The sequence below is a fragment of the Vespa mandarinia genome, chromosome 6 (assembly GCF_050613455.1).
Source record: "Vespa mandarinia isolate Hongniang chromosome 6, ASM5061345v1, whole genome shotgun sequence".
NCBI classification, from domain to species: domain Eukaryota; kingdom Metazoa; phylum Arthropoda; class Insecta; order Hymenoptera; family Vespidae; genus Vespa; species Vespa mandarinia.
In genome coordinates this window covers 1,402,501-1,430,000 of record NC_140815.1, presented here as the reverse complement: position 1 = coordinate 1,430,000, position 27,500 = coordinate 1,402,501, and the positions used below count along the sequence as shown (strand labels likewise).

The 27,500-nt window shown below is 35.5% G+C and overlaps 1 protein-coding gene across 3 annotated transcripts in view; it reads right to left on the bottom strand.

The window, feature by feature from the left end:
* LOC118441081 (protein daughterless-like) overlaps positions 1-27,500 on the bottom strand; it is a 140,966-nt gene that overhangs the window by 107,091 nt on the left and 6,375 nt on the right. For 2 of the 3 annotated variants that reach the window (XM_085657848.1, XM_085657850.1), the window contains exons 2-5: positions 13,023-13,072; positions 9,318-9,624; positions 8,009-8,037; positions 7,455-7,502 (exon numbers count right to left, since the gene is read on the bottom strand). In XM_085657848.1, coding sequence (XP_085513974.1) covers positions 7,455-7,502; positions 8,009-8,037; positions 9,318-9,624; positions 13,023-13,072 — 434 coding nt within the window. The remainder of the gene's footprint in view (positions 1-7,454; positions 7,503-8,008; positions 8,038-9,317; positions 9,625-13,022; positions 13,073-27,500) is intronic. The other variant, XM_085657849.1, reaches the window with a different exon arrangement.

Here is a 27,500-nt window from a genome sequence, read left to right as displayed (position 1 = left end):
GTCCAAAGTAGGTAGGATTATTCTCGTAACAAAGGAAACAAAGGGTTAAACCCTAAGACTCAGGTTAAACAATGTCTGAATTCGTAAAAAACCAGAATTTACAAGTATCCATATATTTTTCAAGAGATACAAGTATACTACTTTATAAAGTGACCACTTAAGTCAGGATTAGATCGACGAGTATCGAAGTAAAGTGGACAAGAAGGAGAGTGGGTGGGTAGATATTGGTTCCGGAAAGTAAAAATAAAGTAGCGCAAAGAGAAAATAAGAGAGAGAGAGAGAGAGAGAGAGGTGTACACGTTAAAGGGGCATTCGCTTGTGTGCTAACAGCAACAGGTGCCCGTCAAACAGCGCTCAACGTCTCTAGCAGCCTCTCTCTCTCTCTCTCTCTCTCTCTCTCTCTCTCTCTCTCTCTCTCTTTCTTGCACTGTTCTCCTTCCTTCCTTTACCTCTTCTATCCACTTGCGAGGAACTCGCACGCGATTCTCATAATTGATTCGTCGACGAGACGTTGCCATCTCGAAGCTGACTAAATCGTGTTACCACATCGAGATCGAGATCCCCTTTACTTACGGACGGCTTTTCTATTCCTTGTCGTTTACGAGCACTTCGCCGGTAACTTCATTTCTCTTCCTAGTTGAGAGAGGAAGAGAGAGAGAGAGAGAGAGAGAGAGAGAGAGAGAGAGAGAGAGAGAGAGAGAGAGAGAGAGAGAGAGAGAGAGAGAGAGAGAGAGATTCGCAAGGAATTATGATGCTTTATCGCGTACCCAAATAATTATACGCTTTTAATGTAACTTTCGATAATTTTTTTTGTTTCATACAATAAAATATTGGTAAAATAATTAGTCCGAGCGAATTGAATTTTTTCTATAATCCCAAATATCTGTAATCCTGAAAAATGTATCAGCGAAATTTATGAATTATATTTACGATGGTGGCAATTCACGTTATCGAATATTTACCGTTCGAAAGATAATTAAGAAAAGAAAAGAAAAGAAAAGAAAAGAAAGGTAAGAAAAGAGAGAGAGAGAGAGAGAGAGAGAGAGAGAGAGAGAGAGAAAGAGATTTCGAGATGTCGATATATACGAGGAATTGTTAGAAAATTTAGCGGAAATCAAGTGGGCACCGATATTCGAAAAGAACAGAGTACCGTAATTCGATCGAGCGCGTATCTCGAAGGCGATCTCGTAAAAGAAAAATAAGGGTAAACTGAGAAGAAGTAGATAGGCTGTAACCGAGTCGGAAGGGAAATAAAGGAACGACATAAAACCGCCTCGAGTAAAGTTTCGGTCGCGTTCCATAAACGAATGGATTTCCGTAATAAGCATTCGAGGGTATACGAGAACTTTATTGCGGCAATTAAACGTTTGGAATTCGTAATTCAGTATCAAAGGGCAATTAAAAACCGTAAGATTCACTTATTAATAGTAACGACGAAAATATTATGGTCTTTAGTTTTTTCACGAACGTTTCGTTATAGTAGTAGTTGAAACGTCGGTGAAAACCCATGTATATGCGGAACAAAAAATATATTTTTTTTTTCGGAATTTTGAAAAATAAGTCACATCTTAACGAGAATCATTGAATACTTTTTGTTTTATAATTTGAACGTTGAATTTATTACATTCAAACAAAATGCAAATTTTTTACTTTACGTTATGTGTAATTCTCGTAAATAACAGTTTGAAAACGAATGAAAAAAAAATTTCTTCAATTGCTACCTCGGAATCATAAAAGTAAAAGTCGAGAAATAATCGTACAAAAAATCAATTCAAAATACGATCGATTCGTGATGATAAAATGTATGCATTCATTAAGTAGTTCCGTGGAAAACAAAAAAAAAAAAAAAAAAAAAAAGACCAGCATTCAATTTCGATACACCAACTCTCATATTGAATCCATCGTGATTGTAATTACGTTCCTGATAAATTCACTAGAAATATCAATACGATAAAGCGTTAATTGTTTTCATAAATTTGTATAAAATATTACGAGTAAATATATAAAAGAGAGAAAAAAAAAGAGGAGAACGATCTCGCTTCTGAGTTATTCTGATTGGTTAATCGAAACGCTTGATACAAAAATATGTTTTAAAGGAATTAAAGATAGAAACTTGATTGAGCCATCGTTTATAATTTCTCAAACACCTGCGACATAAAATTGGCACTCGTCGTTAAGAACCGACATGATCGGTCATTGATTCGACGATTGATCTTAAAATATTCTTTAACGAATAATCGATCTTTTCAATTTCGTATGAACGTGAACGAATAATACTTATTGACAAAACTGCAACAAGGAGAAAAAGGACAAAAATATCGTTGGGAACAGAGATATATTATAAATCAATGGAGAAAGGCGGGAACGAAAATAACAGGTAAGACAATCTATCGTACATTAAAAGGCATGTAAACAGGCGTGGGACACACGTGCGTGGGATAAAATTTATCGGCCTCGCCTTGGGCCACCGCGTTAACCACCTTTGAATCTCATTCCGTGGTAAGTAAGCGCCGCAACGCGGAGATTAATTTTCTAATCCGGGCTACTTTATGTTGAGATACTGCAAAAAAATAGAAAAGAAAAATAAAAAAATAAAAAAATCCGCATTCTTTCACCGGATTGTCAAAAGAAGGAAAGAGGAAGGGAGAGAGAAGGAGAAGAAAAAAAGTACGCTTTTATCATTTAATGGAACGTTAACGAAAAGCTCGCGACTCGAGATCGATAAAGAAAAAAAAAAGAAAATAAAAAAGAAAATAAAAAAGAAAAAAAAAGGAGAAAGGATAAATAACGTTAAAGAGATCGTTATTATAAGGTAAACTCTTGTTAAATTTGATGAGAAGCAATGAACCGTGGAATTGTTAAAATCCTAGGATTACATGAAGTGCCAGACGGCACGCGAGAACTGTGCATCGTACGATCTTGTTAAATGTGAATGAAAAAGAAGAGGAAGGAAGAAAAAAAAAGTAAAGGAAAAAAAAAAGAAAAGAAAAGAAGAAAAAAAAGATAGAGCACATTTGGATGATCGAAGGATCGAAAAATGGCCCCTCCCTACCTCCTATCCCATACATTATATCCTTATACCCACCTCCCATCCTCCCCCCTTTTAGGGCACACGCGCCGCCACCCTCTTCGGAGTCTGTAAACTCGTCGTGCCAGTTACGGCCAACTAACTTTTCTGCGTTGTGTATATACTCGAATTTCACGAGGAGATTGCATTCCTCGAGATCACGAATTAGCCATCGAGCGAACGACGATAGGCTTTGTTGTTTTCTCCTCTCCTCTGCTCCTCCCCTTTCACCTCAAATCCCCCGGCCATCATTTACTTTCCTCGTTCCTTCCGTGCTTCCTTCGTTCCTCAAAGTCGAAAGGCGTTGAGGAAGAGAGGAGTAACCCGCTGCTAGTGGCGGCTGGTGCTCGCTGGCATGGTCTGCCAACCGCAGCACGCGACACCATATGGTCTACCGATAACCATGACCCTCCTGTATGCATGTATGTATGTATGTATTTGTATATGTATTATACGTATATATATATATATATATATATATATATATATATATATATCTAGCCCAGAATTCTTGAGCCTGAATTCTTGAGCCTTGAGACAACGTGATAATGTAAGGAATATCGTGCTTTTTATTTTCTTTTTCTTTATTTTGGGTCTAGAAAAGAGAGGGATAAAGATATATGCTCACGGGTAATTAATATTAACCGATAAATATTTGTTATTTTGATCTTTCGTAAGATTGCGTAAGGTTTGTGATATTTAACGAAGTTTTAACAAATGAAATTCGGTATCTCGAACAAAATTGATCTGTACGACAACAAAACGAAGAAAATATTTTTCCAATGGAATATATATGATACATCGAAATTATTTTAAGATTACGTTTTGCCTGTTCGTTAGGTCCCTCTTTTCCTCTCCGTTCTTAAAACTTGTTTATTTTAGAACGATTGTGTTAATATCTGATTTGAATACAACGCATGTCTATGCATAAATTGTTAGAACGGAAACAATAACATAACACCAGCTATTACCCCTATCCATCCCACTTACCACCCCCCTCAAAAATAATAAAGCAATCAATTTCCCAACGGAAATAAGTGAACCATCTCAAATTTGATCTGTGTACGGTATATTACTCCTATACCTATATCTATATCTATACCTATACTTATACATAGATCCGCGTAAACATCTCATGTCTATGCACGAAGAAATCATTAATATTGTTTGATAAACAGGTGTATTGAGATGTTGGGTATTGGGGTGTAACTAGAAAAATATTTGTTTTTAAACCGAATTAAGACTCGTAGAATTTGTTTTTTATTTAAGAGAAAAGAAAATAAAATAAAAAAAAATAAATAAATAAATAAAAACAAAGGGAAAATGAAAAAAAAAGAGAGAAAAAAAAGAAATGGAATAAAAAATAATCAGAAAAATGTTGGCGACATCGAAGACCCAGAAAAGTTACATTAAAAGAATAACACATTCACGTTCGATCTTCCCCCAATTCCCATTCGCATAGGATGGCTAATAGTAAGTGAAACTCCCATAGGATTTTCAGCGAGTTGCGTGAGGCATTTACGACACCCCAGACGACATTCGCATAGCCATATTCCTAATAGAAATGTAATCACGTAGTTCTGGTAGTTGAATAAATTATTATTATGGTCTCGTACGTATAGAACGTATGAGAAGAGAAGAGTAAAAGATAGATAGATAAAAACAGAAAGAGTGAGTGAAAAAGGCAGAGAGAGAGAGAGACAGAGAGAGAGAGAGAGAGAGAGAGAGAGGGAGAGAGAGAGAGAGATAAAAAGATGTTCAGCGTGGGACACTCGTGAATTTTCTCGAGCATGACGATGTTCCGCATGGACCTTGTTATTTATCGTTATTCGTTCACGACGTCACCCCGAAATTATTTTCTATAGTCCGACACACGAGGAGCAACGCGTTTTAACGGCGATCAAGCTACACTCGAGAATGTCTTTGGTGTCGACGTCGTAAATTCCATGGAACGTGCCAGTACAGAAGGGAACGAGCTCACGAGAGTACCAGTAACGATCGGCCAGTACGCAATATTCACCACGAAATGTAGATACGTATTCACCATAACATACACCGCGCTTCGTCAGCTCGCGTACCAAGAAATACACCATCATTATAAACCGAGATATTTCATCGTGAACTTTTACTATTCTATTTTTCTTCCTCTTATATACTCCTTTGACCGGTTTGCTTATATTTTCTTATCTTATAGTTTTGCCGTTCGAAGCTTATCGGCAGACAACCAACTGACGAGATTCCGATAAATAAATTGGTCGATTTTTTTAGGCACTGCGTCAAAAAAAAAAAACTTGGTCGAATGTGAAATTAAAAAAATTCTATCGTTTATCGTTAAGATAAAAAAAAAAAAAAAAGAAAAGAATAAAAAAAATATAACATCAAGAAAACAGCTAATGTCAAATTTTTTTGGAGCAACATCAAAGTTTTCTCTTATCATAAATACGTAAAATCCCGGCTGTAATAAAGTCCGTAAACTTATACATCGATCTCATATCGCTTTGACGATAGATAAAGAAAAGAATCTTCGACGAAATAAGATTAACTTCCAACGAAGTAAAGGATAATGTAATGATTGGAGTACCTTCGATTAAGCGAAATCATCGACCTTACGTCATGCATAGTCGAAAGGTGTAAACGAGATCGCTAGATTTACCTTATCGTGTTTCTTCATTTTTGATCGACTTATCAAACTATTTAATTACAACACACTATTGATTAGACAACTATTTTTCATTAAAGATTAAAGTAAACAATTTTTCGATTCCAAATTAATTCTCTTTGAAAATTTTCTACAATACGATAGAATAAATTTCATTCACAATAGATTAGTCATGATTATTGGATAATAATAGATATAAATTATATTCGTCGTAAATTAATTCGTTTCCAAAAATTGAAAGAAAGAATAATCGCGACTTGACGATAAATTGTTTAAAGGACGATACAGATGATGCAGTTACATCTTAAAGAAAAATAAAGAGAAAAATAAAAAAATTAAAGAAAAAAGAAATTAAAAAAACAAAAAGTATTATCTATAATTTTTCTCAAAAATCCCGGTTTTTTTTTTTATATCGAAGAATTAAATTCATAAGGAACAAAAAAGAAATATGTATTTAATTTTTTTAGTCAACAATATTTATAAAAGCTTTCTGACGATAAACACTTTCTATACGAATATCGCTTTACATTCTTTTTTCTCGCTTACACACACTCATATATACATACATCCTGTCTCGGTTTGTCTTTTTTTTTCTCTCTCTCTCTCTCTCTCTCTCTCTTCAGAACGATACAAGAGACAAACCAATGGGTGCGTCGTTTAATTCCACAGAATCTTGTTCAAGCTTTAAACAGAGACATTAAATTACAAACTCTCGTCTATAATCCAACGCGAGTTAAACTAACGGGTGTCAGGTTTTTCATCATGATGATTACAGATCGACAACGAAAGATGACAAAGCTAAGCGATTTTAAACGTACATACATACAAATTTTAAACAAAATACGAGAATAAATTGCGAGCTTCGCGTAAACGTATACCAAAGTCCTGCTCGAGGTCTTTCATAAAGCGAGTTATCGAATACGAAATGAAATACTTTTAGATCGTTACGATAAAGAGAACGACAGAGAAAGAAAAATGTCATTTTAATTCAATTCGAATACAATCACTTCGAATACAATCAACATTCGTTCTATCTACAAAGTGAAATCTACAAAGAAAAGAAAGCATAGCTAAAGGGGAAAAGGACGAGAAATTAAAAAAAAGAAAAAAAAAAAAAGAAAAAAGAAGGAAAAAAGGTACGGTAAAACTCAACTCCTAGAACGAACACCGTAATATAACGAGAACAAAAAACATAAAAAAAAAGAAAAGAAAAAAAGGAAAAAAGAGAAAGAGAAAATCAAATAGATGTCGTGAAAGCGTTCATGGGAAAACTTGAACGGAGTCAAAGTTCATTTCTCTCTTTCTCTTTCTCTCTCTCTCTTTCTCTCTCTCTCTTTCTTTCTTCTTTTTTTTCTTCTTTTTTTCTCCTTTATCTTGACGTAATCCAGACGAACGGTTAAATCGTTATGGCGAGAGTCCGACTCGTCGTAAAGATTACGATCGGAGCGTCATCGGCGCGAGAAGATGTACGTTTTCTCATTGCTCTGGGAGCGAAAAGAGTAAAGCCTAATGAGAAGAAAAAGGGCCGCCGTGGTGATTTACGAGACAACCTAAATTCAATAGCGGCACGGCTTTCACGATCATTCTCGCGAGCAAAGCGAATGACGTTGAACGTATGTAGTAAAGTAAGTAAGTAGCTTGATTGATAAGCGATGCGCGTTACGAGATAACGCGCGACTCGATCGCGGCGCGTCGGGCAAGTTAAAATTTTTTTCTTATATCACTCACCCAATGCTGCGTCGTTACAACTTCCCCGTCCGCTGCTCCGTCGAGAGTCTGCGAGAAATTGAGAAAGTAAGAAAAAAAAAAAATAATCTTTTTTGCGCGAACGGTCATCGTTGTCGCTTTTACGAACGACATTTAAACTGAAACTGGACTTTGTCTCTTCATCGTCGCTTTTTTTTTCTCTTTTCTTTTCTTTTTTTTCTTTCTTTTTTCTTTTTTTCTTTTTTCTTTTTCTTTTTTTGTCGATCGACACGATTAACACGTTTGTTTGCACAGCTTGCCTCTGTTTTCGCACGAAGTAAAAATAATTTACAAAAGATAAGATTGTAATTTTATTTCATCGAAGTACCATCCGATTGGTCGAACACGAGATGGAATACAAAGAAACGAAGTCCAAACGAAATCAGAGAATAATTTCACTTGCATCGGGATGCTTTAATGTTTGATTTTGATTTTCGCTTTTTTCTTATTTTTTTTTTTTCAATCATTCTTTCTTTTATTATATATTTTTTTTAGACAAAAATTCGACGATAATTGATAAAAAAAAGTATACTTACGTCCTTTTTCCTTTTTACGGCGGCGGCACCTGAAAGATAAACAAGAAATTTCGATTGATCGAACCATCTTCCTTATTAACCATATATATGATTAAAATTTACGAAGGATATATATATACAGGGTACACCGTACTATTACCTGAGAAGTATGACAGGTACTTATTAACTCATTTAGTGCATCAAAATAAGAATAAAAGTTTGTGTGAACATATGCCAAATATTTGACCTTGTTTTTGAGTTACAACAAGTTTTATGTTCGAACGTTACTCCACAATATTTAAATCGAGTTTCGAGACAATTTTGGAATGAACGATCTCGAAATAAATTGATAGATCGTCGAGATCTTATTTCCTGACTCAAATCCAAGAATCCATCGTGTAGAGAAACTCCATTGATAGTGTTGAAATATTTCGCGAGAGAATTGTACAGGGCTTTTAAAAAATCTGAACAATACCTGAAGAAATTGAGAGAGTAAGACAATGTTTCCAGGCTTGTGTTCAGATGCAACAAGGTCATTTTGAACACCTCCTGTGAAGATAAGGAAATACATTGAAAACAAAGTCAAATAGATTAAATCGCGTTTATATGATCTTATTTCTTCTTATCTTATTGTACGTTAAATCAGCCCCTATTGTACTTCTTAAATAGTACGGGACTCACTGTATGTGTGTATATATATATATTATATGTATATATATTTTATAAATATATGATATGTATGGGTAATATTTCGATATAATTCTAAACGTCGACTCTTTGTTCGACGTTTAACAAGTTCCGTATTTATATCTTCCTTATGATAGACACTCTATTCTCGTATAGAGTAATCTCTTGTTGTAACTACTTCGCAACTAGGCCATCGCGCATCAATGACATGAAAAATAACCAGAGCTTGTTCGCTGATAAGAATAAGATAGAAAAACTGATCTAGTTATATGTCGAAAGAAGAGAGAAAAAAAAGAAGACAGAAATTGATTCTAAACGATAATAACACTGCTATAAATTATTCATTTATCACAATCATAAAATGTATCATCGGGTTTTCTGTCTCTTTTTTTTTTTTAAAGAATATCTATAATCTATAAACCTTTTTATTCGAAGAAGAAATAATCCATTTACGAAAAATATATATTTGAATTTACAAGAACTTTCTTCTGAAATATTAATTATTACGAATAATAATTAAGCATATCTTACGAAAAAAAAAAGAATTTTTTTTTCTTTTTAAATCACTTCAAAGGCATTCGATCTTTGAAGATTCACGGTTCACATCTTTTTTTATAATAAAGATTATTAATTTGATACTCACCAACCGTGGGATTTGGTAACCGTGCACCATTCGTTCCTGTGGGAGCCGCCGGATTTGCAGGGGCGGGGGTGGGGGTGACGACCGAGGGAGGTACACCCCTACTGCCAAACGGAAAGTAAGGCGAGTCCGGGGGATAGGTGGCGCCTTCGACGGCCCCACCGCCACCACCACCACCAGCACCTCCACCACCAGCACCGCCACCACCTCCACCTCCCCCTGGCCCACCGCCGGGACCTCCGACCGATGGACCGAACGCGCCTCCGCCACCGCCGCCACCTCCACCCCCGCCACCACCGCTCCCGTACGTCTGAAATCAGAGAAAAAGAAAAAAAAACAATTTTTATTGCTATCACCCGATAAACATATCATATACAGATTTAATCGCACCAATCTATATGCTTTTAATAATATCGGCATTATTACGTGTTCCACTAAATAAAAATTGATTTATAACAAAAAATAATACTCCAAGTTTAACGTGTGAAGTACATTTTGCTTTCGATAGAATTTTCTTTATCATGTAAACAAAAGGAAATTTATTTGGGTGGAAATATTTCGAGACGTAGATATAATTGAACAATTCTGTTGAAATATATCTGAGAAAAAGGAAAAATTTATAATAAATGAGATTCGAATGTTTTCACGTATATTCGTATAAATAATACATTCAATTAGAAAAATTAAAAGAAAAAAAAAAGAACAAAAAAAAGTATTTTACTTCAAACTCTCTGAAATATCACCATTTATGAGAAAATAAAAAATAACAATACATACACTTGCTATCTATATAAAATCAAACAATTTTTCTTAAAAAAAAAAAAAAAGAAAAGGGGGAAAAAAATAACATAATTTAAAATTTACTCGAAGTGTGCAAACGTAAAACGTGCTCTCTCTCTCTCTCTCTCTCTCTCTCTCTCTCTCTCTCTCTCTCTCTCTCTCTCTCTCTCTCTCTCGCGATGCATCAGATAGGTCTATGAAGGATGGAGAAGTTCCAAAGGGGACTTCAATAAATCATCCGTCAAATCGATATTCCTTATCGTTTATACCTTAACGACCGTCGATTAGATATTAGTCGACGATTTCTGAAAAATCTATAATAATAACACCGAGAAAGTTATATTCAATCGGCATCAACCACCGGCACACCTTCTATAACTATGGAAATGACTAATATGAATTTAGAAGTGACGATGAGTAGCATTCACGAGTAAATTAATATATGGTTGCCGATTAAAACATCTTAACGATTGGTCAACGAGCGTGCGATAGTAAGAACCTTTAAGTTACGCGACGTTTTACATTTTTCGTTAAAGTAAATATTTTAATGTACATTATAAACATCTTTCGACGAACGTTTCGATGAAATCGATTACATAACAAGAAAATTATCTCGCACAAGAGAAAGAAAGAGATAGAGATAGAGAGAAATAGAGAGAAAGAGAGTAGGAAGGGAGAGGGAAGGAGAGAGAAAAAAAGTAAAATTGTAGCTACACGTTTAAGCGATTCTACTAAATGACGCAGAATTAACTCGCTGTACGAGATTTCGGTCAAAGAAACACGCCTCTCTTGCCAAGAAACAAGGTATAAATAAACTATGCAAGAACATCTTGTATAAATTTGATATTTTGCGACAGGAAAAGCCGATCTAATGAGATATAAAGCTTCACTTTATGATAATCGTCGATGCGTTTTTCTTGATTTGAGAAACGAAGAATTGTCAAGTCGGAATAACCATATGCTCTTTTTTCTACTTTCCTTCTTTTTCTTTTTATCACATTTTTCACTTAAGAAGAACGAAACCATATATATATATATATATATATATATATATATATATATATATATATATATATATATTTTAAATATCTCGCATATCTCGGAAGATCTCGTAGAGAAATATATATATATATATATATTGTATGTAAATGGATAACGAGTCAGCGTCGCAAGAGGCAAGAAATTACAACGAAGAGTTTAGCCATATTCCGGGGTAACTTTTCATGCGAGCCATTTTAACCCCTTACACCGCTCTCCACGCTTGCTTTGTTTTATATGTGTTCACCTGAAAGAGGCCGAACGTATAGATGCACAACGCGCGGAAGTACGAAGGAGAAAAAAAAGAAATAGGGGAGGGATAGAATAAGTAAGGGATGAAGAAGGGTTTAAGGAAGAAGGGTAAGGAGAAAGAACATACGTAAGAGGGGAAAGAGAGTGTATAGATACATCGCCTGGTGCGGATCAGACGGAACGTAAGTGATATTAAACTCAGACCTTGGCGATTCTCAACCGGCTTATCTTTCCTTCGAACGATTTTCAGTAGTTTTTCGTTCTCCACCCATTCCCAGTTCCTTCGATCGAATTTCGTATCAGCCTTTCGCCCATCTACCTCCACCCCTCACCCACTTTGAGTACGTCATACATCAATTTCCAAAGTATTTCATTTCGTTGGACAGAAACTAAGAAAGAACATTCGATCGTACTTCGATGAAAAATCGATCATCGAGCTTATCCACAATCTAAAAATATTACGAATTACGTGTACGATATGTACGAGAACAGTGAATCTAATGTTCTAATGTGTCTTTAATCAATGATATTTTATTCTTGGCAACTATTTGGAAATCTCGACGAAGTGTTTTAATGCTTATTGAATAGTACGTGAACGTTTAATGTTCTAATTCTTTTTTTTTCCTTCTTTTTCTTAAACAAAAAAAAAAAGAAAAAAGGAAAAAAAAAGAAAATACGAGAATGAAAGAGATGAAGGAGAGAGAGAGAGAGAGAGAGAGAGAGAGAGAGAGAGAGAGAGAGAGAGAGAGAGAGAGAGAGAGAGAGAGAGAGAGAGATCGCAAATGAGGTAAACTCATATCGAGCTAAAAGTAATGAGAGAAAGAACGAACGATGTCAACGATAAGCCGATCGTGCTAACAAAATAACTTGAGTATATACTACGAAGAAAAGGGTTTACGTAAGAGCTTTTATGGAGTACTTAAACATCTACGGAACTCGTTACGTTACGTTACGTTACCTTACGTTGGGACAAAGTATGTCATCGTACGTACGTACGTATATATGTACGTATATATGTAGGTAGGTAAGTAGATAGGTAGATAGGTACGTACACACATCTATTAGCATACACACAAGGAGACAATGTCGCTCGTAAGAAATAGGAGACGTTTCGCCGGCGTGAGAACCACTTCTTGAAAATATCGCTCTCGGTCTAAAGTTTTCGGATTATGTCGAGGGTGCCAGAGAGCGGGACGAAGATGTGAGCGGGGAGATATATAAAGGAGAAGCGGAGGGCGAAGGATTCAAGGGTGGTGGAACGGGAGACGGTGTAAGGAGAGAGGAGAAATGAAGAAGGGACCAAGGATAAAGAGGGGGTGAAAACGAAACGCGAGTAACTTTTTTTCGGATAAATTTTCTTTCTCTCCTACGACCGTAATAATTATTACGCTCCTATTTCTTACGTAATCCAACCGCGTTTTAAAGTTTAGACTCGATCGAAGGGACCAGAAGGAAGGAGCAAAATTACACGAACGAATAAAAATCTTTTTTTTTTTTTTTTTTTTTTTATATTTCCTCGCATCTTGTGTCATATCATCAAGAATTATCGTGAAAAATATCTGTGACTTAAAAAAAAAAAAAAAAAAAAAAAAAAGGGAAACGATTAGATCAAATTTGATACTTATTAATCCGACTTACCATTCCGTTGTCCATCGTGGAGCCATAGGGTGATTGGAAGCCTGGCTTTTCTGTAACAAGAGCAACGATATTCGATATAATTATCGATCTATGATCTAATCACTGATGTTAATATATACACGTTGTATATATTACTATTTTGAATAACAATATACATGTAATTCCATTCAAGTTCAATACCAAGAATACTTCATACTCTTTCGTTTTCTCATTAAAATATGAAAGATTCATTTTTCCCCATCATCTCGTTTATATTCGATAATTATTATCAGAATAATAATAATAACGAGTGCTCGTTATGATTGAAAATTTCAAAATGATCGTTAGAATGAATTTTTTCATTAATGATAATCCGATTCGATACAGCTAATAAAGGGAACAAATGCTTGAATATAAAAGTATCATGGCAACTCACGGATTGGTAATATTCAAGGTACGCGTTAAACGAGACGAAAAAATAAAGAAGAAAAAGAAGAGGACGAGGAAGAAGAAAAAGAAGAAGAAGAGGAAGAGGAAGATGATGAATACGAAGAAAGACTAGTGATATACGCATACGTATCGGCTTCAGTCGATGCAAAATTAATGCCGAACATAAATTTGCAATGCGTCTTTATAAATCAAAACCGCGATCGCGTTAAGAATCCGAACGGCGGGGATACACGCACGTTTTCCGCGCTCTGTTTGTCGGCTACGTATGCGGAATAACCAACGAGATATAAACATTACGAGGTTGCCACAGTCGAGACTCGCTTCATCCGTTATTAATGCTTCCTTATATATATATATATATATATATATATATATATATATAAAATATAAGAATATATATATATATTATATATATACGTTAAAGTTTTTTATATACTACTATATCGTCTTTCTATGTATGTATATGTTCGTACACGAATATGCATGTATGTATTTGTGTGTGTATGTGCACGCGCCACGTCTTTCAAAAGATTTACGACGATCGCCTTTGGATTTGCATTTCGAAATCCAACATTATAAAACGGCGGCTAGCATTTCCCCCGTCCTTCTATAATTCATTTTTTTTTCTTTTTTTTTTTTTTTTTTTATTACTTCTTCTTTCGCGGAGAAGAACAGATATCGCGTATCGGATCAATCGGCATTAGTCGAACACAGAAAAAAAAATCTTGCATCTTTCGAAAATGGAGATTTCGATGTTTATTATAGCATTTGCATTGGGATACGAAGGAAAATAAATCTTCCAGTAGGCGATAGTAAAAAAGGAATGATAGTCTTAGGAAAAGAAAGAAACAGAGAAAGAATGAGGGTGGGAAAAGGGAGAGAGAAAGATAGAATGGATTGAAAGGAAAATTATTACATTCAATGGAATAAGAAAATCCTAAGAAACGTTTTATGGAAAAGTTATAGATAACATACTATGTATGCACTCGTAATATATGATTACTAACGTGATTCATGGTACAATTTTTTATACCAGTTGTAAGATCTTATTTGAAAATACGATTTAAATTGAAAGGATATTTTTTTTTATTTCTGAATGTTATAAACACACTTTCATCATTTAATCGACAAAACAAAAGAAGCAATAATAAATTAAGTATAGAAAAATCATTATTGTCACATTTGGTTACGTTTTCCTGCATATCGCTAATTGTTACGTGTAAACCTAAAATGTAATTGAAATGCAAGCATAAATGCATATACGCGGATAGAAACAAAAATATTTCAAAGACAAGATCATTGTCATCGTGAATAAATTCGTATACGTGTTCGATAAGTGTTAATCATTTTCGTTGAAATAGCACTTTCTTTCTGAATGTTACTAACTTATCTTCACCCTTCGATCGATAAAACGAAAGAAACAATAATAAATTAAGTATAGAAAAGTCATTATTATCACATTTGATTAATTTTCCTGTAAATAGCTAATTGATAAGTGTAAACCTAAAGTGTAATTGAAATGCATGGATAAACGTATATACGCAGATAGTAATAGGATATATAGGAGTGTTTCGAAGACAAGATCATTGTCTTCGTCTTCGTCGTCGTCATCGTCGTCGTCGTCGTCGTCGTCGTCGTCCTCCACTTCGTCGTCGTGAATGGATTCGGAAGCTGGAATACGCAGTACGTGTAAACGGACGAGCTGTATTAGCAGGATATTACAGGATAGTAGGGACGTGCGTGGACGATAGGGCGAATGTCCAGCGACGGGCACGATCGCTCGAGATAACTATGAATCCTAACAGTTTCGGCTTGCTCATGACATGTTTGCCGAAGCGTGCGGCACCGACTCTGCAATATCATGCATCAAAGGACAAGCTAAACCATGGACCATCGTGTCATCCTCAGAACCCCGGGCCAAGCCCGCTCGACCGTTGTGACGTAACGTTGAGCATCGGGGAGCTCCGTGTCGCGACGATTAGTTCGTCTTCCGTGTTGCTCTGTCGACGTCATCTACGTGCTATCCTTCTCTCACGAAGAATAATTGATCGAGGGATTCGTCGGACACCTTCTTCAAAAAGAAATACTCGACGATCGGCAAGTTATAATATTGATCATTCTGATATGAATCATCTGTCTATCTATCTCTGTACTCTCTTTTTTTCAATGAATTGTTTCAAATCAAAAATACAAAAGGATTTATATCGTTTTAATATATTATACAAATCTTTCGTATCGAAAAAAATTGCCGTAGTTGTATTTTTTTTTCTTTTTTTTTTTTTTTTAAATCGTTCGCAAGCTGTTCTCCATATTGTGCAATTTTCTTTTGTTCTTTTTAATTAAACAATATAATTACTAAAATTTTAATTAATGATATAATTAAATCAACTAATATTTCAACGATATAATTAAATCTACTAATATAACACCTTACTGTGATAAATTTTTAATTAAAAAAAAAAAAAAAAAAAAAATAATAAATAAATAAACAAATACATAAAACAAAATAAAAAAAAAGAGATTGTGTTATGATCGGTGTTTATAATCGTTCAGGAAAAACTCCAATTAAAATCGCAAGATCATAAGTTGTGAGGTTAAAGAGAAAGCAAGAATTACGTCGCTTACTGGTACTATAAAGAAGTTAATTTAAGGCAAAAATATAAATAAATATACATATATAAATCTATATATATATATATATATATATATATATATATATATATATATATATATAGATATCGTAACGATGGTCGTTAAGAGCAAAAAGAATGCAAACGGAAAAAGCGAGAAGAGAAAGTACTAAGAGAGAGGGGGTGAGAGGGAGAGAGAGGGAGAGAGAGAGAGGGAGAGAGAGAGAGAGATAGAGAGAGAGAGAGGGAGAGAGAGAGAGGGAGAGAGAGAAAGAGAGATAGAGAGAGAGAGGGAGAGATAGAGAGATAGAGAGAGAGGGAGAGAGAGAGAGGGAGAGAGAGATAGAGAGAGAGGGAGAGAGAGAGAGATAGAGAGAGAGGGAAAGAGAGAGAGATAGAGAGAGAGGGAGAGAGAGAGAGATGATCGGCGAAGCCGATAGAAAATTTGTAACGCATTTAAGCGTCAGTTAGAGTGTGAGAGAGGCATGACCATGGGAAGCCGTGGAACGATACCATCTACACGGATTTCGACCGGCATCAATTCGGCATTACACCTCGAAACACGCGAAACACGCGACACAACCTCGAAAACCGCGGCCGCGTTGTACGAGCAAGCGATTTTCATCGAACGAGACACGACCGCGATTTGGTGGTTATGCCTCGTTTGCCTGAAAATCCGCAAAGTACCGATCGGTTTCGGATCCTCGCCATGATTAGAAATCATCCGATACTTTTATTCTCACACTCGGTCTCTCCTCTCTCTCCTCTCTCTTTCTCTCTCTCTCTCTCTATCTCTATCTCTCTCTCTCCTCTACCCCTTCTAAACGTTTCTTCCATTCTAACAATGATAAAACATAATTATTTCATCAATTTATCCTAAACGAAGGATCGACTATTTACGATTCGACTGATATGCAAGATAATTGCATGTAAATAATCACATAGAATTAAATATTAAACGGAATTTAACGTGTTAGAGATACGTGAGAATTCATCCATCTTTGAATATTAAAGTATCTGATCGAACATCAAAAGCTATGTTACCTAGATCGTAATATATCATTTATTAACCTGGTAGAAGGGACGATAAATGTGAAGAAGGGAGAACAATAGAAGAGCATCAACGGATATGAAAGAAGAAGAAAATGGAGAAGCGAGGGATACTCCTCACTGTTGGTGGTCGAACTATATGTGTGTACGCAAAAATGCAGTTGGCGTAGGTGACACGTTTAATACGGCCACTCGTCGAAACGAGAGAGCGAGAGAGAAAGACAGAGACAGAGAGAAAGAGAGATAGAGAGAGAGAGAGAGAGAGAGAGATATCCCCACCCCTTTTGTATACGAGTAGCGTACTCACATTTTATCCGGTTTACCACGCGGGTTAATGGCCGAGTAGAGCGGATCGCATCGTTAACGTGCGTACCGAACGAGAGTACGCTTCGCACGCCTCCGACATGGCCACCGTCTGCGAATTTTTGAAAATTCCACGGGAAGGGACAAGTTTACACGCTAAACGGCAGGATTACGCGCTCGATCGAGCGTCCTTAATATGCTCCAGGATTGGATGACCGTTCGTTCGTTCGTTCGTACGTTCGTTCGTTCGTACGTTCGTTCGTTCGTTCGTTCGTTCGTTCGTTCGTTCGTTCGTTCCTACGTTCGTATGTTCGTCTGGACTTTGACCTCGGATTCCTGGCTGCACCTTGCCAACAGAAATTCTTCCTTCTCGCGATATGAGAAGAGCTTGTATTCTCCGAACGCCCACGGTGAGCCGAGTTTCTCTGTTCGTTTTTTTCTCTCCCTTTTTTCCCCTTTCTTTCTTTCGTTCTTTCTTTTTTGTTTGTTTTTATTTTCTTTTTTTCTTTTTTTAAATGTCCAAACCCTTTCTTCCCAATTGCGCGCGATGTATCATCGTGTTTCTTTTTGCGATTTTATTTTGAAAAATTAAAGGAAGAATTATTTTGTGAGGAAAATTAAAAAAAGGAAAAAAAAAAAAGGAAAAAAGAAAAAAGAAAAAAGAAAATATTCTCCTTACATAAGCAATAAATTAAGTAAATAACGTCTTAATATCTCATCTGATTTCATGTAGAAAATTATTACGTCACGTTATCCGCATGTCAATCAATTTCTATCATTACTTTATTTCGGCATCTGCGGAGTATATACACATATAAATATATAGTGTGTGTAATCGATTTATAATTGTGAACACCCAAAAAATCTCACCAGACGTATCGCAATGATAGTGGTGTACACGGAACCTCGTAAAACCATCAAAGATAGAATCTAACACCTGCTTGTATCGATCGTCTTAATTCAATTAATTCAACGAGCAGTCAAACGATAGTTCTTTTATCTCTACTTTAGAAATTTATGACATAGATAGGTATGTACTCTATCCGTATACTATCGCATGTATTTCCTATTTTATAATCATTGTATCCTCGTCCTTTTAATTTCGAATGTAACAACTCATATAAATTATTAATCATCTTTGATTTGCCGTCAATTCAGTTGGAAAAATATATCATTTATTTTGATATATTTCTTTCATATTAAAATAAATATCATCGCTCGTTGTCAAACTCATTTTAATCATATCAATATCAAAGTTAATCACATTTCAATTCTATATTCTCAACAAAACAATATTTAAATGTTATGAAATTTTGTATCTTTGAAATCACGATAAAAAGATTAAGAAAATTTCGATACGTAGAAGCGCCCTGTATATATTTTGCTACATTATGAAGAAAGAATAAAAGAAAGAAAAAGAGAGAAAGAGAAAGAAGAGTTGTGCACCCCAAACGAGGCATTTCTGTGGGGGTATTCGCGTGTGTGCTGTGCTAGTGCAGTGCCACGCGACCCAAAAGGGTGTTCGATGTTTTTACAGGTAAGAACGAGAAGGAAAGAAAGAGAAGAAAAAAGAAGTTCACGACCGCTGGTGAACGCTCGAGGAAACGGGGGAAAAGGGTGTTCACCACCTTTGGAGCCCTCCTCTATCCTGTTAGATAGAAGGGAAACGCACACCTCTACACATAGTAAGGAAGAATAGAGGTCGATGAGAAAAAGAGAAAAAAAATGTAGACAAGAGCTCAGGTAGCCATTGGTGCTCAACCTCAACTTATGTATTTAACATTTTATCATAGTTATATATTGTGATTTTTATAAAAATAAATCTACAAAGTTTCATTGTTATATATATATATATATATAGATATATATATATATATATAACATATAATACACACACATACACACATATATATATATATATATAATTATTTTATAATTAATTTTCAAACAATTATGTCAAAAAAAGTTTTTTAAAAATTTCATTAAAAATAATTATAGATAACATCTAATGATAGATTTATTTGAATGTCCATTTGTATATTCAATAAACATGATCATTTTCTGAAAAATAATTATATTCGACTTATTGAAAAGAAAAATCGGAAGAACGATTTAAAAGCGATTTTTCTTACAGCATACAAATTTTCAATGAAAATTTTTGGGATCCTCTGATCACGAGCGAAGGTTTTGAAAACCCAAAAATATAACACTGGACCCAACGTACCGAGGATAATCGAAAGAACGTGTACATTATATTTTCAAATATTATAGACCGTCTGTTCGTTATCTAGGGGATTTCATAAACAGCCGAAAACCACAGAGCATTGGAATCTATCGATGAAGGAAAAATAATTAGCTAGTATATACATATAAATACATGTACGTGTACGTAACAGCATATTCGATCTTTTTGAACGATTATAAATAATATAAATAATAATAATAACAATAATAATGACAATGATAATTTTTTCTTCGTTTCTATTTAAACAAAAGATTATTCCTTTGTCCTGGACACGACAACGTCTTTTTCTTTTTTTGTTTCTCTTTTTCCTTTTTTTCTTTTTTTCGTCAACATCCAAGATAATAATCGGCATTATCATAAAAGGATACTTTGCCTCGTAGAATCCGACAGTATAGAAAGCTTAGAAAGAGATACGGAATACCCTTCTTCACTAAACGCTGTAGCATCTGTTGCAGCATGAGCCATGACAAGGCTCAGAAGAAGAAATAGCGGTTGTGCCAGTGATGCTGAAGAGTGGGAGAGACTAAAACCGAGGCCCAAAGAGAGAGGAAGAAAGAAAGAAAGAAAGAAAGAAAGAAGAGAGAGAGAGAGAGAGAGAGAGAGAGACAGAGAGGGAGAGAGAGAGAGAGAGAGAGAGAGACAGAGAGGGAGAGAGAGAGAGAGATAGAGAGAGAGACAGAGAGGGAGAGAGAGAGAGAGATAGAGAGAGAGCGAAATTCATGAAGAAGAGTTCTGCCACGCTCCACTCAACCCCCACTGCTGAGAATTCTAAAAGACGTCGCGTGTGCTGGTGAGGCCCCCGCGGGTGGGCAAAAGGATCGGAAGATCATAGAGAGGGGGAAGGAGAAAAAGAGAAAGAACAAGAAAAAATGAAGAACAAAGTTTCCTTGAATGTCCTCTGCCCGTTTTTATTATATTTCTTTTGTCAATAGAAAAGAGATGGATGATTCAATTTTTACCATAACTTAACAAAATTATTTTATGTTAAGTTATAGTATAGCACTTTGTTTTTACTAAATATCATTTATTGAAAAGCAATACTCATTTCGATCATTGCATTTATAACGTTTTAACAATGGAAAAAAATGAATACAACAATATGATAAGTAACGAGATATTAGTGAAGGGATAGGAAGTACTTAGTTATCTATACTAAAAAAATAAAATAAATTGTAGTAGTAATAGAAGTAGTAGTAGTAAATAGTAATAGTAGTAATAATACTAATAGCACTAGTAATAGTAGTAGTAGTAGTAGTAGTATAGTAGTAATAGTAATAGAGTAGTAGTATAGTAGTAATAATAGTAGAGTAGTAGTATAGTAGTAATAGTAGTAGAGTAGTAGTATAGTAGTAATAGTAGTAGAGTAGTAGTATAGTAGTAATAGTAGTAGAGTAGTAGTATAGTAGTAATAGTAGTAGAGTAGTAGTAGAGTAGTAGTATAGTAGTAATAGTAGTAGAGTAGTAGTAGAGTAGTAGTATAGTAGTAATAGTAGTAGTAATAGTAGTAGAGTAGTAGTATAGTAGTAATAGTAGTAGAGTAGTAGTAATAGTAGTAGAGTAGTAGTAATAGTAGTAGAGTAGTAGTATAGTTGTAGTAGAGTAGTAATAGGGTAGTAATATAGTTGTAGTTAGTAGTATAGATGCAGTAGTAGTAGTAGTAGAGTAGTAGTATAGATGTAGTAGTAGTAGAGTAGTAGTATAGTTGTAGTAGTAGTAGGAAAGTAGCAGTAGAGTAGTAGTATAGTTGTAGTAGTAGTAGGAGAGTAGTAGTAGATTAGTAGTATAGTTGTAGTAGTAGTAGGAGAGTAGTAGTAGAGTAGTAGTATAGTTGTAGTAGTAGTAGGAGAGTAGTAGTAGAGTAGTAGTATAGTTGTAGTAGTAGTAGGAGAGTAGTAGTAGAGTAGTAGTATAGTTGTAGTAGTAGTAGGAGAGTAGTAGTATAGTTGTAGTAGTAGTAGTAGGAGAGTAGTAGTAGAGTAGTAGTATAGTTGTAGTAGTAGTAGGAGAGTAGTAGTAGAGTAGTAGTATAGTAGTAATAGTAGCAACGGCGAGATACTTGAAATTCCGTTTTGTCCAGTACAAGCGTTGTATCGAGAAGTCACGATCAGATACAAAGATAACAAATGTGGTCTCGTTAAAGGTTAGGGAACGAGAAGAGAAAGAGAGACAGGGAGAGAGAGGGAGAAAGAAGAGAGAGAGAGAGAGAGAAAAAGAGAGAGAAAGAAATAAAAAAAAAAGAAAGAGGGAGGGAGAAAGAGAGAGAAAGAGAGAAAGAACCAGAAACCGTTAGTTCTTTCAGCCGGCACAATGGGAAACACGAGCGATATATCGAAGCTTGATACGAGAGAACGCGAGAAAGCGCATCGGTTAAGCCAAGAATATGAAAAGAAGATTGTGAACAATAACGAAGGAAGTAAAGAAGTAAAGATTTGGGAAGGGGGAGGGAGAGGCGGAGAATTAAGGGGAAGAGGAGGAGGTAGTATAGAAGGATAAACGTAGGAAAAAGCTCGATGATGATTCAGTCGAGGTATGAGCGCCACGGACGATGGACGAACTGAGTAGTAAGAAAATGATAGAAAAGAAGAGCGAGAGAAAGAGTGAGGGAGGGAGGAAGCAGGGAATAAAGGAGGGGTGAATCGTCCGTTGAGCCGTTCGGGAGTAGTAAACGGAAGGAGCGAAGGTGTATTTTGTGGAGAAGGCTGACTGCCACGCGACCATGGGTCCCCATGGTGGGGAGCCGGCGTGCCGAGGGGCCCTGCGGGAGGAGAGGGTGGTGAGGGAGAGAGGGAGAGAAAGAAAGAGAGGAAGAGAGGTAGGTGGAGAGGGGGAAGGTGCAGCAGCAGCAGCAGCAGCTGTCGTTGCCGGTGCCCCCCTTCGTGTTACCCTAGAAGGGGCCCACTGCAGAACAGTGGCGCGGATCACGGGGGCTCCAGTGACGGCCAACTTTCAACTTCCTATTATTTTTCTTTATTATTTACGATTAATTTCTATTGAATTATTATAATATATTGATCGTTTACATAGATTATACAATATCAATCTGAATTTGTAATTTTTAATTTAATATCACAATTTAATATTTATATCATCATCAAAATGTTTATTTATGTTAATCTATATATTTTTTTTCCATTTAATCTATTAATGTATATATATATATATATATATATATATATATATATATTATTAATGGATTGAATGAAAATGAATCGATTTATGTGAAAAAATAAAACTAATCTATATCTTATATACATGAATTATAAATTCAACATTGACGAAACTTTATATAAGATTTTTTTCCCTATAAATACCTTTCTATAGATGGTATTACTCATGAATACGATACCATTGCTTTACAGATAACACGTATATATACATACGTAAATATTATATAAAATGGAATATTCGTATCGACAAAATATAATAAAATGAAATGTCTCGATGTAATCCAAAAACATATAGGACTTTGATATTAAGATGGTCCAAAATGGAGAATACATGCAATTTTCTTCGATGTCCGGAATCGAGGACAGTATCGAACGAAGTTCGACCGAGTAAAAGTACAACGGTTCGATTCCGTGATCGGTGAAAACGTCCGATTTACGCACGGAATCCATATTAAAAAAGATGCATGAGAGTGGAGGACACGTGCCGTCAGGAGTGATCGAAGATCGTTTGTCTCTGTCTCTCTCTTTTTCCTTTATTTTCCTTTCTTTTTTCGTTTTGTTTTAGTTTTCACTCGATCTCGCTAGAAAGATTTTCATTCACATTTTCTACAAAGTAAAGCTAAGAGAGAAACAGAACAAGGAAAGGTTCGAAAAGGTTGGAGATGAAGGCTTCTCTATAGCCCGAGGATACGTTCAACAGGTGACCCTGTGCTTGTGCTTTAGACGCCATTTTTCCTTCCGCGACGATTCGACTTTGCTCGACGAAAAGAAAGTAAATATTTCCGTTATCTTTAAACGATTATTTGAGGAAAAAATTAATTAAAAAAAAAAAAAAAAAAAAAGAAAGAAAAAAAATAAACGAACGATAGAGACGACAATCTTATCGGAACATTCTTATTATCCCTGTTTTCTGCTCTGTTTTGCAATGTTTAGAACGATCTCTTTACACGAACGATCGTACAAATTACATTTCAAATTTATTCACTTTAAAATCATATCATAAGAACGATAAGAAAGAATAATCATAACGTAAATGATAACCAAATGATTGAACGTACAATCATTTAAATAAAACATTTTCCTGATATTTGATATTTAGATATTATTCTGTTATAATGTTTAACATACGAACAAGATAATTTATTTAAAACTTCCTGTCTTTCGTTTAAAACAATTCATATGTAATTAAAAAAAATGAAATGCATACGTTAAATATACGTGTTTATAAATCGAAAAATATTAAGTGAAAAAATATAGTTACCTAACTACTGATTAAAAAATTAACAATTCTTTTCCATTGTTATACATTTCAAGGAATTTTATAAAATATATGTTAAGGAGATTGAAAAAACGGGAATAGAAAGCAATCAGTCATATATGATTATGTTGAGTGAACAGTAATATATATATATATAAAATATATAATATATATTAAATATATTATATATATATATTTAAATATTTTATATAAATTTTATATATATATTTCATTAATTTTTAATAATGTAAATAATTTATATAATTTAAATATTACATGCACACACACACGCGCGCGCGCCTACATGCACATACATTACCATCTTGTCAACATAATTCAATGACTGACAGCAAAACGTTCGACAAATATACACATATATAATTTTATATAATATCGGTCAATAAAGCGTTAGCAAAAGAAAGCACGTGTGACTGTTGGTAGTAGTAGGTACAGAGGAATAGTATGGCCTGTTGCGTTACTTCGATTAGAATCGACGTTCCTGGGAAATTCCGTGGAGCGTGCTAACTGTTAGAAGCGGGGTCGTTGAAAGCATAAGATCGTAAGGTGACGTTGGCCCGAGGACAGTGGCACCTGCCAAAAAATCAGAGCCCCTCTTCCGAACGGCGCCAGGACCCAAATGCGTGCGCAACACCAGTGCTCGCGCGTAAATGTATACGTACACGTGTACCTATGTACGCGGCGCACGCGTGGACCAAACTTAAGGAAATCTGGCCAGATGTCTATTTGGAACGTGACGCAGGTCGGTGTCACAAGGAGAAAGAGAAGGAAAAGAGAGAAAAACAGAGAGAGAGAGAGAGAGTAACTCGCACGTGTGCCATCGTCGTACGTATATACGTAAATACGTATATACGTATATACGTATATACATACATACATACATACATACATACATACTTGGGTGCGTTACGTTGTTCGCGCACATGCGTCCGAAGCTTACCCGATCGGTGCTTTACAGGTGGTCCTATAATTTTTGTCGCGTGCCTGAAAACGACACGATGAAAATCTTTCTCCCCATTTGTGCTACATCGTCCGATAAACGCGCATATATATATATATATATATATATATATATATATATATATGCGATCGTGTCTTTCTCTCTGTGTGTTTTTGTATTATTATTAACTTATATTAAATTAACTATCGAAGAATTTTTCTCATGTAATGAAAATTGAGAAAAAATGAGAAAGAAAGAAAGAGAAAAAGAGAAAGAGAAAGAGAAAGAGAAAGAGAGAGAGAGAGAGAGAGAGAGAGAGAGAGAGAGAGAGAGAGAGAGAAAGAAAGTAGAAAAGAAAAAAAAAAGAAATTCTTAACAGATTCGTCGAACGTTTTCCTGTCAGTCAATGAATTACGTTGAGTGGATAGTAAACGCGACGTGTTGTAAGGCTTCTCGTACGCCTTCACAGCATGGGTGGTCTGTATGACACTTTACATCAAAGCGTACTTGCTCGAACGTAACTCGATCTCTCTATCTCGATGACGACGAGAGTTTCAAGATCGACTTACGGACGAATGGATGTTTTAAAGTGTTCTCTTCTATCATTCTTAGCGGTTCTTTCCTTTTTTTTTTATTTATTTTTTTCAGATTTCTTTTATTTTTTATTTTTTTTTGTTGTTGTTTAACACAATAAACAAGAAAAAAATTGATGAAACAAAATAACATCGATTGGTTTTGAAGTAGGATCAAGAAGATTAAGAAAACAGTCTTCGTAGATCTCAAGTAAAATGCATGTATACATATCTATATATATCTCTAAGTATAAAAGGATAGTTGTTCTATAAGAATCTCTTGGACTACGCCAATGTAAGGCAAGGGGATACCGTACCAGGATACGGTGCCTCGTAGGGTGGTACTTTCAGTCAGGCTGCTAAGAGAGACACCGAGGCTCTCTAGAACGATAGGTATTCCTTCTCTCTTTCTCTCGACGTTATTCGATCCTTTCTCGTAAGAAAAAAGAAACTTCGTATAACGAAAAGTTTTTAAAAAGAAGAGGAAGAACGTTTCGCTGCTAGAATCGATGTTTTTAAGATCTTAACACATACGCACGCACGTACGCACATACATACATACATATACACACTTTCTCTCTTTTTTTATCACTCTCTCTCTCTCTTTTTCATCGATCAGCAACCCTTGTAAATCGAAAAAACTATTAATCCTCGTAAGAAATTTTTTTCGTAATTCACGAATACTTTTATTCACGTTCGATTCTTTGCGAAAAACGAGCTCGAACCTTCTCTCTATACAAGGCGAGCCAAGAATACTCATCGGTATTCTTTTTACTCGGTTTTGCGCTTTCCGTAACCCACTTGTACTTCGGCTAATGGACTTTTGCCTTCTCTACGGAGCATCGCGAATTTATCGAGAGAGAAAGAAAAGGAAAGAAGGGTGAAAGAGAGAGAAAGAAAAGTTGAGTGGGAGAAGAAAAGACTATATAATAGAGAGAAAGAGAGAGTGAGAGAGAAAAGTTGGTGGGGGAAAAGAGAACTATATAATAAAGAGAGTGAAAGAGAGAAAGAGAATGGAGAATAAAGAAAGATAACTAAAGATAGAGAGGAGGAAGCAAAATAGTCGGTGGTGTTTCGCACTGTGGCAAATTCATATCGACCATAACGGGAGCGAAGCGAATGGCGTGCGCCGTTCGGTAACGAGGGACTTGCATTAGTCAGGAATTCTCGTCCGGCGGTCGCGTGTTCTCTGCGTAAAAAGCCTTCGAATGTTATTCATTTTTCTTTCGTTTCCTTTCCGCAAATTGCTCTTAACGGGCCGCCGCGTACATACACCAATGACGACGACGACGACGACGACGACGACGACGACGACGACGACGACGACGACGACGACGACGACGACGACGACGACGACGACGACGACGACGACGACGACGACGACGACGACGACGACGACGACGACGACGACGACGACGACGACGACGACGACGACGACGACGACGACGACGACGACGACGACGATGACGACGATAACGACGATTACGAAGAATCGAGAAGAAGTAGAAAGCACGTGCTTCTTTCGTTCTTATCGGTACGATTTCGATCTTTTGTTTTCGATCGTTTGTTTTTTTTCCTTCAATTCTTTTTTTTCCTTTCGTACTACATTTCATATTTTAAAGATTATCAAAGAAACGATAAGCAATTACTAAATTAATAAATTTGTTACGAATACTTTAATTTCTTATATTATATTATTTCTTTTTTTTTTCGTCAAAATTAGAAAAAAGGGAAGAAGGATAAATAGAAGAATAAGAAGAAGAAGAAGAAAAAGAAGAAGACATGAGATAATAAAAATTCAAAGATCAAACAGGAAGGATATTAGAAGGAGAGCTCGTAGTTCCTCTAGATTCCTAGGTAGTAGAA